General features: G+C 39.6%; 1 protein-coding gene across 1 annotated transcript in view; it reads right to left on the reverse strand.

The window, feature by feature from the left end:
* Positions 1-375: 375 nt before the first annotated feature.
* galnt3 (UDP-N-acetyl-alpha-D-galactosamine:polypeptide N-acetylgalactosaminyltransferase 3 (GalNAc-T3)) overlaps positions 376-16,145 on the reverse strand; it is a 116,445-nt gene continuing 100,675 nt past the window's right edge. The window contains exons 10-11 of the mRNA XM_070874592.1: positions 10,672-10,821; positions 376-882 (exon numbers count right to left, since the gene is read on the reverse strand). Of these exons, the coding sequence (XP_070730693.1) occupies positions 769-882; positions 10,672-10,821 (264 nt within the window). The 3' untranslated portion in view covers positions 376-768. The remainder of the gene's footprint in view (positions 883-10,671; positions 10,822-16,145) is intronic.

Genomic DNA, 16,145 nt, shown 5'->3' on the forward strand with positions numbered 1-16,145 from the left:
ACTTGGAAAAAGCATTATAAATACAGTTTCTGAAAAGACTGATTTGAACACCTCTATACAAAAGACCTCTGCAACAATAGCTGCATTACAATTTAAAAAAAAATACCATTGCAACCCATTTTTAATAATCTCAATAAAATTTGGAATGCTTTCCGTTTAAATATTAAAGGAAATAATCTGACCAGTGATATGAAAGCATCTGTTTTTATAAATGAAAGAGATCTCAGGGGAAAAAAACCTTTCTGTACTTTTTCTTTTTAAAATAAGAGTTTTTCAGTTCATCTGGTAAAAACACTCCTGAACACATTTTGTATCTCATGAAGGGAAAGAATCATTCCCAGTATATACCTACTATCTAAATCCCAAAAATATATACAACAGTAAACATCTCTAGTAAATTAAATATTTGTTTTCAGAAGTAAATTGTAATTTATTCTGTCACTTATCCACACATTAAAATATTACTAGCATATTTAATCACTAACTCTAATCAAAATCTCATACATCCTCTGCATTTATCTTTATGCACGGGAATAAAAAAAAATTGTAAAATAATTAAAAATGTCCATTGCCAGAAGAGAAAAATAGGACGATAACCCGAGCACCATCTAACACATTCAAGTGCAATTTGCTTCATTACAAACCTTAAGAATGTCTTGAAAATAAGTTTTAATTACAATAACTAGAATTCTTCTGCTGTTCATTTGCCTTACATCCTGTGCAAATATTTCCTGACTTTAGATATTGTAAAAGGAACAATATTGTATGTTAGCTGAAAATCCACTTTTGGTATTGATCAGAAGGATTGCATGGCACCAAGTTGGGTTTTTCCCCTCTTGCAGTTAAGCACTTGTTTGAAACTTGATTTACCAGGTGCATGTCCTGCAACACAAAACATAATTTATAAAAGTACATCTGCATCATCTTTTCTTGAATGTCTTTAAAAAAAAAAAAAATTACATTGATGTTCCCTTCTCCCCATTTTACTTCCTCTCCTGAAGGCATGGTATCGATTCAGAGAAACAATGGCCTCTAATTTGTGGTCAGCAGCAAAACTAAGCTGCTCGTCGTTGACCTCGAAGAAAGCTGCCTACAATGGCGAGAAGTTTGCTGTTTTTGACGTGCAATTGATTGTAATGCAGTGGAATGGGAAACCCCAGTGAAGAGCTACAGTGAGGTCAACAAGCTGTCTAAGCAGCCAAGCATATTGAAGAATTCTCACAGACAGCAAACCAGGAAATGAAAAGCAGCCTTTTTCTGCACTTTAAAAAAAAAACGTTAGCGAGCGAAATAAAGATTGGGACTTTCACAAGGTAGAAGCTAAAATATCACAAACAAACTTTAAAAAAAATTATTTTTACTATAATGGAGAAATTTAACACTCTACAAATATAAAAGTTTTTCAGGGTCAGAACATTTGTTTAGCAGTCAATATGTTGTTAAAACCCCAGTTACACCTATTACAACAAGGCTTAATATTTAATTAGTTAAATATTAATATTTAATTAGGTTTAGTATTTAGCAGCGATATTAGTGCGGAAAAGCCCAAGTTATCATCAGTTCCACTGATTTCATGGATTACACTGATTGCCGGCTATGGGGCGCGGTCCGCACTGCAACCCATGTCGGAGCAGTGAATGACTGACCGTAACGTAAGGATTTCCGCGGTGAGAGTTTCAGTTTCAGAGGAGTAATGATGGCAAATGCTGACAGTTCGCTGTCACTAACAACCATAAAATCCTGGCCGAGTAGCGGTGAAGGAAATCCTTATCAATCAGGAAATTGTGTTAGAGAAATTTTTGGGATTGAAGGCCGATAAATCCCCAGGGACTGATAGTCTGCATCCCAGAGTACTTAAGGAAGTGGCCCTGGAAATAGTGGATGCATTGCTCGTCATTTTCCAATATTCTGTAGACTCTGGATCAGTTCCTATAGACTGGAGGGTAGCTAAGGTAACCCCACTTTTTAAAAAAAAGGAGGAAGCGAGAAAACAGGGAATTATAGACCAATTAGCCTGACACCGGTGGTGGGGAAAATGTTGGAATCAATTATTAAAGATGAAATAGCAGCGCATTTGGAAAGCAATGACAGAATCGATCCAAGTCAGCATGGATTTATGAAAGGGAAATCATGCTTGACAAATCTTCTAGAATTTTTTGAGGATGTAACTAGTAGAGTGGACAAGGGGGAACCAGTGGATGTGATGTATTTAGATTTTCAAAAGGCTTTTGACAAGATCCCACACAAGAGATTAGCATGCAAAATTAAAGCACATGGTATTGGGAGTAATGTATTGACGTGGATAGAGAACTGGTTGGCAGACAGTAAGCAAAGAGTAGGAATAAATGGGTCATTTTCAGAATGGCAGGCAGTGACTAGTGGGGTATTGCAAGGTTCAGTGCTGGGACCCGGCTATTTACAATATACATTACTGATTTAGACAAAGGAATTGAATGTAATATCTTCAAGTTTGCAGATGACACTAAGTTGGGTGGCAGTGTGAGCTGCGAGGAGGATGCGAAGAGGCTACAGGGTGACTTGGACAGGTTAGGTGAGTGGGCAAATGCATGGCAGGATGCAGTATAATGTAGATAAACGTGAGATTATCCACTTTGGTGGCAAAAACAGGAAGGCAGATTATTATCTGAATGGTGACAGATTAGGAAAAGGGGAGGTGCAACGAGACCTGGGTGTCATGGTACATCAGTCATTGAAAGTTGGCATGCAGGTACAGCAGGTGGTGAAGGCGGCAAATGGCATGTTGGCCTTCATAGCGATAGGAATTGAGTATAGGAGCAGGGACGTCTTATGCAGTTGTACAGGGCCTGGGTGAGGCCACACCTTGAATATTGTGTACAGTTTTGGTCTCCTAATCTGAGGAAGGACATTCTTGCTATTGAGGGAGTGCAGCGAAGGTTCACCAGACTGATTCCTGGGATGGCAGGACTAACATATGAAGAAAGACTGATCGACTAGGCTTATATTCACTGGAATTTAGAAAAATGAGAGGGGATCTCAGAAACATATAAAATTCTGACGGGATTAGACAGATTCGATGCAGGAAGAATGTTCCTGATGTTGGGGAAGTCCAGAACCAGGGGTCACAGTCTAAGGATAAGGGGTAAGCCATTTAGGATCGAGATGAGGAGAAGCTTCTTCACTCAGAGAATTGTGAACCTGTGGAATTCTCTATCACAGAAAGTTGTTGAGGCCAGTTCGTGAGAAATATTCAAAAGGGAGTTAGATGTGGCCCTTACGGCTAAAGGGATCAAGGGGTTTGGAGAAAGCAGGAATGGGGTACTGAAGTTGCGTGATCAGCCATGATCATATTGAATGGTGGTGCAGGCTCGAAGGGCCGAATGGCCTACTCCTGCACCTATTTTTATGTTTCTATGTTTCTTCAGCTCGCAAAACTGACTGTCATGACCGAGCATAGTGAGCAGGACTGTGGAGCCTATGATCTCCTCATCCATTTTGGAAACTGGACATGTTCTCAACTAATGTCCATGCAAGTACACTTTGCAGCACTAATTACTGTACTGCAATCAGCAGCAGCAACCCATATAGTATTTTCCCTTCTCTAGCCCATGATTAATTAAACCAGTTCACAAAATATTACAGATAAGGAGAACCATTCAGCTCACCCATCTAGAAAAACCCTCCAAGCAAAGCATTCCATTGTGTTTGTCTCCACAGCTCTTCCCAGAAATCCATTCCATGTATTGAATAATCTGTGTGAAGTCCCAGACACAATCCTAAATTTCCCATTTACCAATTTGAACTTATGCCACCTTATTCTGCAGTCACGGTTTAGTTTAAAATATGTTTGATTTAAATTATCAATACTGTTATCACCATATATTACTCCAAGATCACATCTCAGCTACTTCATTATAAAGCTGGAAAGCCTAAATTTCTCAAGTCTTTCTTCATAGTCCTGAGACTAGGAAACAGTCTCACAGCTCTTGTCTGCACTATCTCCAGGGCTTGAAGGTCTCCCATGTGTCGCAGTGGACCGAACTGGACACAATACTCAAGATATATTCGAGCCAGAACACTTATTTTGAATATAATTTCCCCTGCAGGCACAGAGACACCTGGGGTGTATGTCTTTGAAGGTGCCAGCAGATATCTTTATGTTAAAAAGGCATAGGGGTCTTTGGCTTTATAAATAAGAGGCATAAAGTAAAAAAGCATGAAGTTATGCTAAACCTTTATAAAACACTGGTTAGGTTTCAGCTAGAGTATTGTGGCTAATTCTGGGTAACGTACTATAGGACGAAAGTCAAGGCCTTGGAGAGGGTGCAATGGAGATTTACCAGAATGCTACCAGGGATGAGGGACATCAGTTACATACAGAGACTAGAGAAACTGGGGTTGTTCTCCTCAGAAGAGAGAAGTTATGGGAAGATTTGATATAAGTGTTCAAAATCATGAAGGGTTTTGATAAATAAGGAGAAACTGTTTCCAGTGGCAGAATGGTCAGTAACCAGAGGACACTGATTTAAGGCAATTGATACAACAACCAGAGGGGACATGAAAATATTTTTACACAGAAAGTTATGATCTGGAAAGCACTGCCTGAAAGGATGGTGGAAGCAGATTCAATAATAACTTTCAAGAGAGAGAACTGGATAAATACTTGAAGTGGGAAAATTTGCAGGGCTATGAGCAAAGAGCAGGGACTAATTGGATAATTCTTTCGAAGAGCTGGTATAAGCATGATGAGCCAAATGGTCTCTTTCTGTGCTGTATCATTCTCTGATTCTATGATTACTACATCCTTGATTTAGCTACAACATTCAGCATTCAATTGCCTTTAAATTCAGTTCCCAATCCAAACCCATTTCCTTCTGCATCCGCACCTGGAAAAAACTCTCTCCAAACTCTCTTAAAACTGCACTTATCAACGCAAAACTGTCCAACCTTTGGCCCTCTTTTCAATGACATTTCTGCAGCCACCAATCTGCTCATCTGCACCCTCAGCACGACCTTTGATGCCCTAGTCCCTAATAAAAAGATTACACTCTCCCACGCTGGCTATTCCCCCTGGTACAGCCCTCATCTTTGCTGATGTTATTATTACCTCAAGACTTGACTACTCCAACTCACTCCTGGCTTGCCTCCCACATTCTACACTACGTAAACTTGGTCATCCAAAACTCAGCAGCCCTGAACAAATATTTTGTATCAGTCTTTATGGTACAGGACACGAACAATATTCCAACAGTGGATAGTCAAGAGGGTGGGGGGAGGACTTTAACACAATCACAATCACTAAGGACATGGTACTCAGTAAGATAATGGGACTAAAGGCAGATAAATCCCCTGGACCTGATGGCTTGCATCTTAGGGTCTTAAGAGAAGTAGCAGCAGGGATCGTGGATGCATTGGTTGTAATTTACCAAAATTCCCTGGATTCTGGGAAGGTACCAGCAGATTGGAAAACTGCAAATATAAACACCCCTATTAAAAAAGGAGGCAGACAAGAAATAGTGAACTATAGGCCAGTTAGCCTAACATCTGTGGTTGGGAAAATGTTGGAGTCCATTATTAAAGAAGCAGTAGCAGGACATTTGGAAAAGCAAAATTCGGTCAGGCAGAATCAGCATGGATTTATGAAGGGGAAAGTCATGTTTGACAAATTTGCTGGAGTTCTTTGAGGATGTAACGAACAGGGGTGGATGGTGTGAGGTAATGCACTTTGGCAGAAAGAAATCAAAGAGCAAGTTATTATTTAAATGGAGAAAGATTGCAAAGTGCTGCAGTACAGCGGAACCTGGGGGTACTTGTGCATAAAACACAAAAGGTTAGTATGCAGGTACAGCAAGTGATCAGAAAGGCCAATGGAATCTTGGCCTTTATTGCAAAGGGGATGGAGTATAAAAGCAGGGAAGTTTTACTACAGTTGTACAGGATATTGTTGAGGCCACACCTGGAATACTGCGTGCAGTTTTGGTTTCCACATTTACGAAAGGATATACTTGCTTTAAGATTAAACATATAAGATTATGAGGGGGCTTGACAAGGTGGGGATGCAGTGAGGATGTCTTCACTCTTAGGGGAGACTAGAACTAGAGGGCATGATCTTAGAATAAGGGGCCGCCAATTTAAAACAGAGATGAGGAGAAATTTTTTCTCAGAGGGTTGCAAATCTGTGGAATTCTCTACCTTAGAGAGCTGTGGAAGCTGGGACATTGTATAAATTTAAGACAGAAATAGACAGTTTCTGAAACGATAAGGGGATAAGGGGTTATGGGGAGCCGGCGGGGAAGTGGAGCTGAGTCCATGATCAGATCAGCCATGATCTTATTGAATGGCGGAGCAGGCTCGAGGGACTGTATGGCCTACTCCTGTTCCTATTTCTTATGTTCTTATGTTTTATGTAACTCACACCAAGTCACGATCACCCGTGCTTTCTGATCTACATTGGCTCGATTTCAAAATTCTCTTCTTTATTTACAATCACTCCATGGCCTTATCCCTTCCCATCTCTAATCTTTTTCAGCTTCACAACCCCACAGGATGTCTGCGCTCCTCAAATTCTGCGCTCTTGAACATCCCTCATTATAACTGCTCAACCATCAGTGGCCATGCAGTCAGCTGTTTGGGCCCTGAGCTCTGGAACTCCCTCCCTAAACCTCTCCACCTCTCTTTCCTCCTTTAAGACGCTCCTTAAAACCTACCTCTTTAACCAAGCTTTTTGTCATTTGCCTTAATTTCTTGTTTTGTGGCTCGGTGTCAAATTTTTCTGTTTTGTCTTGTAGCACTGGTGTGAAGCACCTTGGGGCGTTTTATTACGTTAAAAGTGCTACATAAATAAAAGTTATTATTTACTGATTGCTCCATTGCAGTGAATGGATTTATAGAATGTCAATTTTTCTAACCCTAAATCTGTTAACTTCATCCACAGCTATTTCATCAACATTCATGGAGAACTTATGTGGATCACACTAACCTCTAGAGTTCTCAAGTTTACTCCTTATAATAATTCATTCCATTTTTCTCTCTGGTATTGATACAAGACGAATGGGACTGTAGTTTTCCAAGTCTGTTTTGTCACACTTTTTGAAGTCATTTCTAATCTGTCACCTGAGCTCTTCACACATCTATCAATTCCATCATAATGATCATTAGTACTTCACAAATGCGGCCCCTCTTCTCGCTAATGCATAAGGATAATTGCCATCCGTAATGGCAATTTGTGAATCCTTTTAGCTCATCTGGATCTTGTATCCCATTTAAGGGAAAGTGGGATACCTTTAAAAGGCATAACGCTGAAGCATTGTTGAACAAAGCCTCTCCGCATCACACTACTACCAGTTTTCTTACAGTTTTGTCAATTGCTTGAAGCTAGATTTTCCTAAAATTATATATCAAACACCTATTCCTCTGTATTTCTGAATCTTAGATCGAGTTGAACTGTAATTTTGCACTTGCTATTCCCCATGAATGCCAAGAATTCAATTTCCTATATAATACCCTGGCCACTTACCAAGTCAAGGATTTCAATACTTCTATTGCACTAGCTCACAATGCAAGATAAATTAAGTTTATCAACCTGAGTTCAACCAATTGGGTATTTCCAATTTTGGCTGATTAAAGTCCCTCATTAAAATAACCTTACTTTTATATACCCCATTATCTATTCATAGAGCAAACTGTCCTCCTTATTCTGACTTGATAATTGGTAGCATACCCTTAGTGTTAGTGGTACTGGTTTCACATTAAAGATGGCCAAGTAATTGCTGCGTAGCTTTCCATCTCCATTAGTATCATTTTTTTTTTAAAAATCTCTCTGGTATCCTCTATATATAGGGTTATACCACCTTCATTCCACTTTATACTACCTCTCTGAACATTCTATAATTCAGTATATTTTATTGATTATTTTCTGTGATCAGCCATATTTCTGATATCCTGAATTCATTGTACTACTGCCACAACAGCATCAATTGGAGGCATCTAATTCTTAATGCTGCTGGTGATATGTTGTCGATCCAATTCCTTTTTTCATCCTTAGTGCCGACCTGCTACTTGTTTCTGGTTCCTGAATGTCTCAGTTGTGTTTTGACCTGTGTATTAGCTATCATCCACTCTTCAATCATTCATCGTTGGAAACCAATTGTTATGCCTTAACTGATGCTTTGGCTGAGATCAGCTAAATCAGCAGGGGTTGAACTGGGACATTCCTGCTCTGTATGATTCAGTATCAAGACAGATTACTGTATTTTGCACTAAGCCATTAGCAGGACTCTTACATTAGAATTTTAAATTGCTAAAGAGGCATCTGCCTCAAGGAGAAATGTCCTCAAGACTACTTTTTATTAAACGAACATAAGAAATAGGAGCTGGAGCAGGCCATTTGGCCCCTCAAGCCTGCTCCAGCATGCAATAAGATCATGGCTGATCTGATCTTGGCCTCAACTCCACTTCCCTGCCCACTCCCCATAACCTTCAACTCCATTATTGTTCAAAAATCTATCTATCTCCACCTTAAATATATTCAATGATCCACCCTGCTCATTACATCCTCAAAGAACTCCAGAAAATTTATCAAACATGATTGCTCGTTCATAAAACCATGCTGACTCTGCTTGACTGTATTATAATTTTCTAAATTCCTCCTCATTTCCATTTTAAATGGACAACCCCTTATTCTGAAACTATGCCCCCTAGTTCTAGATTCACCTATGAGCAGAAACATTTGAAACATCCTCTCTGCATCTACCATGTTAAGCCCTCCTCAAAATCTTATAAGTTTCAATAAGATCACCTCTCATTCTTCTAAACTCCAATGAATATAGGCCCAATCTGCTCAACCTTTCTTCATAAGACAACCCCTTCATCTCAGGAATCAGCCTCATGAACCTTCTCTGAACTGCCTCCAATGCAAGTGTAGCCCTCCTTAAATAAGGAGACCAAAACTGTACACAATACTCTAGGTGTGGCCTCACCAATAACCTGTATAGTTGCAGCAGGACTTTCTTGCTATAGAGGCCAATGTTCTATTTGTCTTCCTAATTACTTGCTGTACCTGCATGCTAACGTTTTATGTTTCATGTACAAGGACCCCCAGATCCCTCTGTACCGCAGCATTTTGTAATCTCTCCCCATTTAATTAATAATTTGCTTTTTTATTTTTCCGATCAAAGTGGATAATCTCACATTTTCCCACATTATACTCCATCTGGCAAATTTGCCTGTCTATATCCCTTTGCAGAATCTTTGCGTCTTCCTGACAACTTGCTTTTCTATCTATCTTTGTATCAGCAACAAACTTGGCTACATTACACTTGGTCCCTTCATCCAAGTCATTAATATAGATTGTAAATAGTTGAGGCCCCAGCACTGATCCCTGTGACACCCCACTAATCACTGTTTGCCAACTAGAAAATGACCCATTTATCCAGACTCTGTTTTCTGCTAGTTAGCCAATCCTCTACCATGCTAATATATTACCCCCAACCCAGTGAGCTCTTGTCTTGTGCAGTAATCTTTTATGTGGCACCTTATCGAATGCCTTCTGGAAATCCAAATACATGATATTTACTGGTTCCACTTTATCCACCATGCTCATTACTTCCTCAAAGAACTCCAGCAAATTTGTCAAACATGATTGACTTTTCATAAAACCATGCTGACTCTGCTTGACTGTATTATGATTTTCTAAATACCCTGCTACTACTTCTTTAGGGCTCAATTTTCCCCATTCATTTGTGCCGGTTTTTTTGGTGGATTTATTTTTTTTTTTAAGTTTCCCTCTATGATCTACGCCGGCTTAACTGACTTAGTTATGATTTTTCTAGGCCAGTTTTCTTTTACGTCATCGGGGGCATTCCCTCATGTCTGCGCCGGTTTTTTTCAATTGTTTGCAGTTTGGACATTTTTTTCTCTTAGGTGCGAAGCGCATGTGCCTCAACCTGGCACTTGTGATCTGTCAAAGTGTCTTTTGACAGATTACACGCATCCCCAGGAGAAGGACCTTCGCGGGCGGAAATTTGGGCTATTTGTCCAACTCTTGCCCAGCAAATGTCCTTCAAACTCTTACGCCTGGTAATTGCCAGTGTGAGAGTTTTAATAGATTGAAAAAGTGAATGTTATTACTTATTTTTATACTTAAAACCCTGTCTATGAAAGCAAGATTATTAACTCTATAGGAACATTTTTTTTAAATTTCAAAAAATATTTTCACTAAAACATTTAAGTTAATGGAATTTCTAGTAATTTTTTTTTATAAAGTGAAGTGTTTTTTAAAGTTATGTTTGTACTTACTTGACTTTAGGGGTATTCTCATTGATATTAATGAGAGCTCCCATTACTATGAATGAGAATAATACATTGTGATTGGTGGTCCATGCCCACATGATCCCAGGATACACATACGCTCCTGGAATATGTGGGTCTCTCCGCTGGGCTACACCTCTAGGCATCAGAGTGCAACTGTTTTTTCCTCCGGGACCAATAGGTATTTTCGCACGCTGAAAGCCTCCGACCGCAATTTTTGGCCTGACAATACATGCACTTTAATAATAAAACTATAATTGATTTAAAAAGTTTGTTACAACAGTAAACTTGATAGCGATTGCAACAATTTTAAAAGCTAGATTCAAAATATATCACATTAACTAAAATGGAATTAACTCCAATCTCAAAGAAATTGTTAATCACCTGAATTTCCCATTTCTGTTCTGCTGAAACAAAGCTATTTGGACCTTTATATGCACATTCCTCAAGAAAAGCAATGCCTTGCATGTTATGAATACACAACTCCTTCTGAATGTTATGGCGAATTTCATGCAGCGAGGTATACTCAAAGTACTGAAAAGAATAATAAGAATGTTATTAAATTGCATTATGAATGCACTTTGTGAATTCAAACAAAATCTTAAAATTCACACGGTCTTATATTAAACATCGATTTTGAGAAACATGTTGAATTACTTTGAATTTAAACTAGACCTCAACCACATGTTAAATAATAAAAAGACTTGCATTTATATAGCGCCTTTTACAATCTCAGGATATGCTTTACACCCAATGAAGTATTATAGCAGAGTAGTCACTGTTGTAATGTAGGAAATGCAGCAGCCAATTTGCGCACAAGATCCCACAAACAGCAATGTAATAATGACCAGATAATCTCTTTTAGTGACATTGGTTAAGGGATACATATTGGCCAGGTGACTGGGGAGAAGGACCCGACTTTTCTTTGAAGTAATGGTACATTTTAATAGTCCCTACACATTGTACATGCATTGTGAAGAAATCTAACTTGATATAATGCATTTGGACAAGTACAATACATCTTTCTTCTAGGCACTCTTAGTAATGACATTCAATAATGATTAATTACATTAGTCTGCATTTTTCTATATAACTTTTCATATACTTTTGGTTTAAAGAAAATTAAGTACAACATAAAATTGGCACAATTTTCAATCAATACGGCAACACTTTTCCCTCTTGTACAATCTCAAGTGCTCACGATTTTTTTTCTATTATTTAAAGAAATATTGGGCAATTTTAATTTTGAGCATCGGCAGAAAATTGGCAGTTGCGGATCAGCCTCCCATTACACTCCTGCAAAATTTTCCACTCCATTAAAGTCAGTCCGCAACTGAGATTTTCTGCCCCAAAATTACCTCAATTATCATTACGAGCAGCCTTTCCTTGCTCAGGGATTCAGAAGAGCATCATTTTCATCATACTGCACCTTTTCATTTATTTGATATTACATGGGAAACAGAAATAAGATCTGCAAGCACTTCAGAATCTTAGTAATGGGGCACTTTCTCTTTCCTTTATATTTTTTCGATGGGTTAACAGTTATAAATGCAGCTTTTCTTCAGGATTTTTCTTAGAATCTTACAAAGAAGAAAGCCATCTGGCCCATTGTCTCTTTGAAAGATTATACAATTAATCCACTCACCTGCTCTTTTCCCATTGCCCTGCAATTTTTTTCCCCTTCAAGTATATATCCAATCCCCTTTTGAAAGTTACTATCGAATCTGCTACCAGCACCCTGTCAGGTAGTGCCAGATTGCTGTGGAAAAAAAATGTTTCCTCATGTCGTCTCTGGTTCTTTGTCCATCACATTAAATCTGTGTCCTCTGGTTACCATCCCATCTGCCATTGGAAACAGTATCTCCTTATTTACTCTATCAAAATTATTCATGATTTCGAACAACTCTATCAGATCTCCTCTTAACCTTCTCTTCTGTAAGGAGAACAACCCCAGTTTCTTCAGTCTTTCCACATAACTGAAGTCTCTCATCCCTGGTACCACTCTAGTAAATCTCTTCTGCACTCTCTCCAAGGACTTGACATCTTTCCTAAAGTGTGATGCCCAGAATTGGACAATACTCCAGCTGAGGCTGAACCAGTGATTTATAAAGGTTTGGCAGAATTTGTTGCTTTTTTAATACTATTCTTAAAGTCAAGGATCCCTTTGTTTTGTTTAACTAGCCTTACCAACTTGTCCTGTAATCTTCAAAGATGTGTGTCTGTTAATGCTTGGTTACTCTGTTCCGGCACTGCATTTATAATTGTACCATTTAGTTTACATTGCTCCTCATTCTCCTAAAATGACACAATTCACACTTCTCTACATTAAATTGAATCTGCTATGGTCCAGAATTTGCAGTCAACGGCGAAGCATAGGTATTTGCCACTGATCCCAGAGTAAGCTTTGCACAAAGATCTTGCGATCTCTGTTTCGAGTAGTTCAGGTTTTCTGACACTTAATTCAAATTAATGGGGAAGTTAATGGGGATTCCCAGCGAATAGCAGCCAATCAAAACGCAGAATTCTCAGACAGCAAACCAGGAAGAGGGCAAGCTCTTAAAATTCTAACACTTAATAACTGTTAGAGAGAGCAAAACAAAGATTCGGGCTCTCACATGGAGGAAAAGGCAAATCTGAGATAAAGTGAACAAACTTTAAAAAAATAAATTTTTTGCAAAGTTTCTTAAAATTTTTAACTTTTATTAAAATGTATAAATTTGACATTACACAAAATTAAAATGTGTTTTTCAGGGCCATAACCTTTGTTATGCAGTTAAAACCAAGGTTACACCTAATCCTATTGGGTGTAACTTTAAATGGGGTACTTAACCGCGTAATTGCTTCGGAAGAGCTGAACTTTCCTCAGTATCCATCAGTTAAGAGATTCCACCGATTGCCGGCTCTGTGGGAGGTGGGGGGGGGGGGGCGGGGGGCGGTGGAGGTGGGGTGGACACAGTGCACCCTGTGGAGGAGCAGTGAATCACAGACCGCAACTTTAGGATTTCTGCTACAGCCAGCGAATACACTAAATCCTGAAGTTGCGGTCAGTTTCAAAGGCGAAATGATGGCAAATGCTACAATTTTTCCATCAGGACTGTAAATTCGGGGCCATTGTGTTTACCCATGTCACCAGCCTATGTATTCCTGGATTCCGCTATTATCCTCCGCAAATTGTTTACTACATTTGCAAGCTTTAAAAATGATGCCTCCTACACCAAAGTCCAGGTCATTAATATGTATATCAAGTGAATATTGATATTTTTCAAGAATCTAGGGAAGAGATAGCAGAGGCATTACGACACATATTTAATAATTCATTAGGAAAAGGTATAGTGCCAGAGGACTGGTGGATAGCTAACACAATAGCCCGAAATTCACAGTCCTTATGGGCGCATATGGAGTCCATACGCACTCGTAGGGGCCTTGCAAGTTTTAGGTTTAGGCATGCGAAGTGCATGCGCCTAAACCGCTTGACTGATTGCACACATCCGGAAGTAAAGGGCCTCTGCGGGCGGAGAGTTGGGTATTTGCCTTGAAATTTTTATGACTGATGAAAGCAGGCGTAAGGCATTACATTAAAAAATAATTTAAACATTTAAAATCCTGTAAATAAGGTAAGTTTATTTTTAGACTCTTTAAAATATGTAAATTTATTTTTCAAAAAATTTAATTTTTGGTTTAAATAATTAATTAAATTCCATTTGAGTCAATTTAAATAGGTGATGTATTTTAAAAATTAATTTTAAGTGTTTTGTATTTTTGGGGGTATTCCCATTCATATTTATGGTGATTACGTATTCATGAATAAGTATAGAAACAGAAATCTACAGCGCAGGAGGCCATTTCGGCCCATCGTGTCCATGCCGGCTGACAAAGAGCCACAACTCCCTCGGTCGGCAGACCTGAAGGTTACATATAAATCTATGAACAATGAATAATGGCAGAAATGTAAAGAGTATCCTGCCCAACAAGTCCGCCCCACACAACTGCAATACCCCTTGCACCGCAACATTCTACACTCCTCCCTAACCAGAGCCTGGGAGAGGTACGAAAAGATAAAAAAAACAGGCCAATTGGGGAAAAAAAATCCGGGAAAATTCCTTTCCGAACCATCAGGCTATCAAAACTAGTCCAGGAGATCACCCGAGCCGTATGTGATTCCCTACAGTACTTACCATCGTATCTGCACCAGCCATCAAGAGGTTATCCAGTCTAATCCCAATTACCAGCTCTAGGTCCGTAACCCTGCAGGGTACTGCACTTCAAGTGCCTATCCAAGCACCTTTTGAATGCAGTGAGGGTTTCTGCATCCATCACCCTTCCAGACTATGAGTTCCAGACCCCCACAACCCTCTGCGTGAAGGAACTTCCCTTCAAATCCCCTCTGAACCTTCCACCAACCATCTTAAAACTATGCTCCCTCGTAACTAACCCCTCCACCAATGGAAATAGGCCCTTGCTATCCACTATATCCAGGCCCCTCAAAATTTTATACACCTCAATGTGATCTCCTCTCAGCCTCCTCTGTTCCAATGAGAACAAACCCAGCCTATCCAATCTGTCCTCATAGTTAAGATTCTCAATTCCAGGCAGCATCCTCGTAAATCTCCGCTGCACCCTCTCCAGTGCAATCACGTCCCTCCTATGATAGAGCGACCAGAACTGCACGCAGTATTCCAGCTGTGGCCTAACCAGAGTATTATACAATTTAAGCATAACCTCCCTGCTCTTGTATTCTATGCCTCGGCCAATAAAGGCAAGCGTTCCGTATGCCTTCTTAACCATCTGGCCTGCTACTTTCAGGGATCTGTGGACAAGTACTCTAAGGTCCCCTTGTTCATCTACACTTCTAAGTGGCCTACACTTCTAAGTGGCCTACCATTTAATGTGTATACCCTTTCCTTATTAGCCCTCCCCAAATGCATTACCTCACACTTCTCCAAATTAAATTCCATTTGCCACTACTCTGCCCACCTGACCAGTAGATTGATATCCTCCTGCAGTTCATGACTTTCCTCTTTATCATCAACCACACAACCAATTTTAGTGTCATCTGCAAACTTCTTAATCATACTCCCTATATTCAAATCTTGATCATTGATGTGTACCACAAAAAGCAAGGGACCCAGTACTGAGTCCTGTGGAACCCCACTGGAAACATCCTTCCAGTCAGAAAAACATCCATCAACCGTTACTCTTTGCTTATATTCAAAAAGGAGTTAGATGTAGTCCTTACTACTAGGGGGATCAATGGGTATGGTGAGAAAGCAGGAATGAGGTACTGAAGTTGCATGTTCAGCCATGAACTCATTGAATAGTGGTGCAGACTTGAAGGGCCAAATGGCCTACTCCTGCACCTATTTTCTATGTTTCTATGTTTCTGACCTGTAAGCCAATTTTTGATCCAACTTGCTACTTTGCCCTGGATCCCATGGGCTTTAACCTTCGTGACCAGTCTACCAAGTGGGATCTTATCAAAAGCTTTGCTAAAGTCCATATACACATCATCATATGCAATACCCTAATCAAAAAATTCAATCAGGTTAGTCAAACATGATCTTCCCTTAACAAATCCTTACTGCCTGTCCCCAATTAATCCTTGCCTTTCTAAATGTAGATTTATCCTGCTTTTCACAATTTTTTCCAACAATTTTCCCACCACTGAGGTTAATGAATGGGAATACCCCTATTTGATTTGGTTGGGCCAGCCCACATGATCTCAGGGACGTGTATGAAGTGTCTAAGTCTCTGGAATACGTGGACCCCTATGCAGACCTTCGCGTAGAGGCCCAAGACCAAAAATCCCTGAATCTCCTGGTCCACCAGGTACATTCGTAGAAATTTTTCAGGTCGGAGGC

This window comes from Pristiophorus japonicus, chromosome 3 (genome assembly GCF_044704955.1).
Source record: "Pristiophorus japonicus isolate sPriJap1 chromosome 3, sPriJap1.hap1, whole genome shotgun sequence".
NCBI classification, from domain to species: domain Eukaryota; kingdom Metazoa; phylum Chordata; class Chondrichthyes; family Pristiophoridae; genus Pristiophorus; species Pristiophorus japonicus.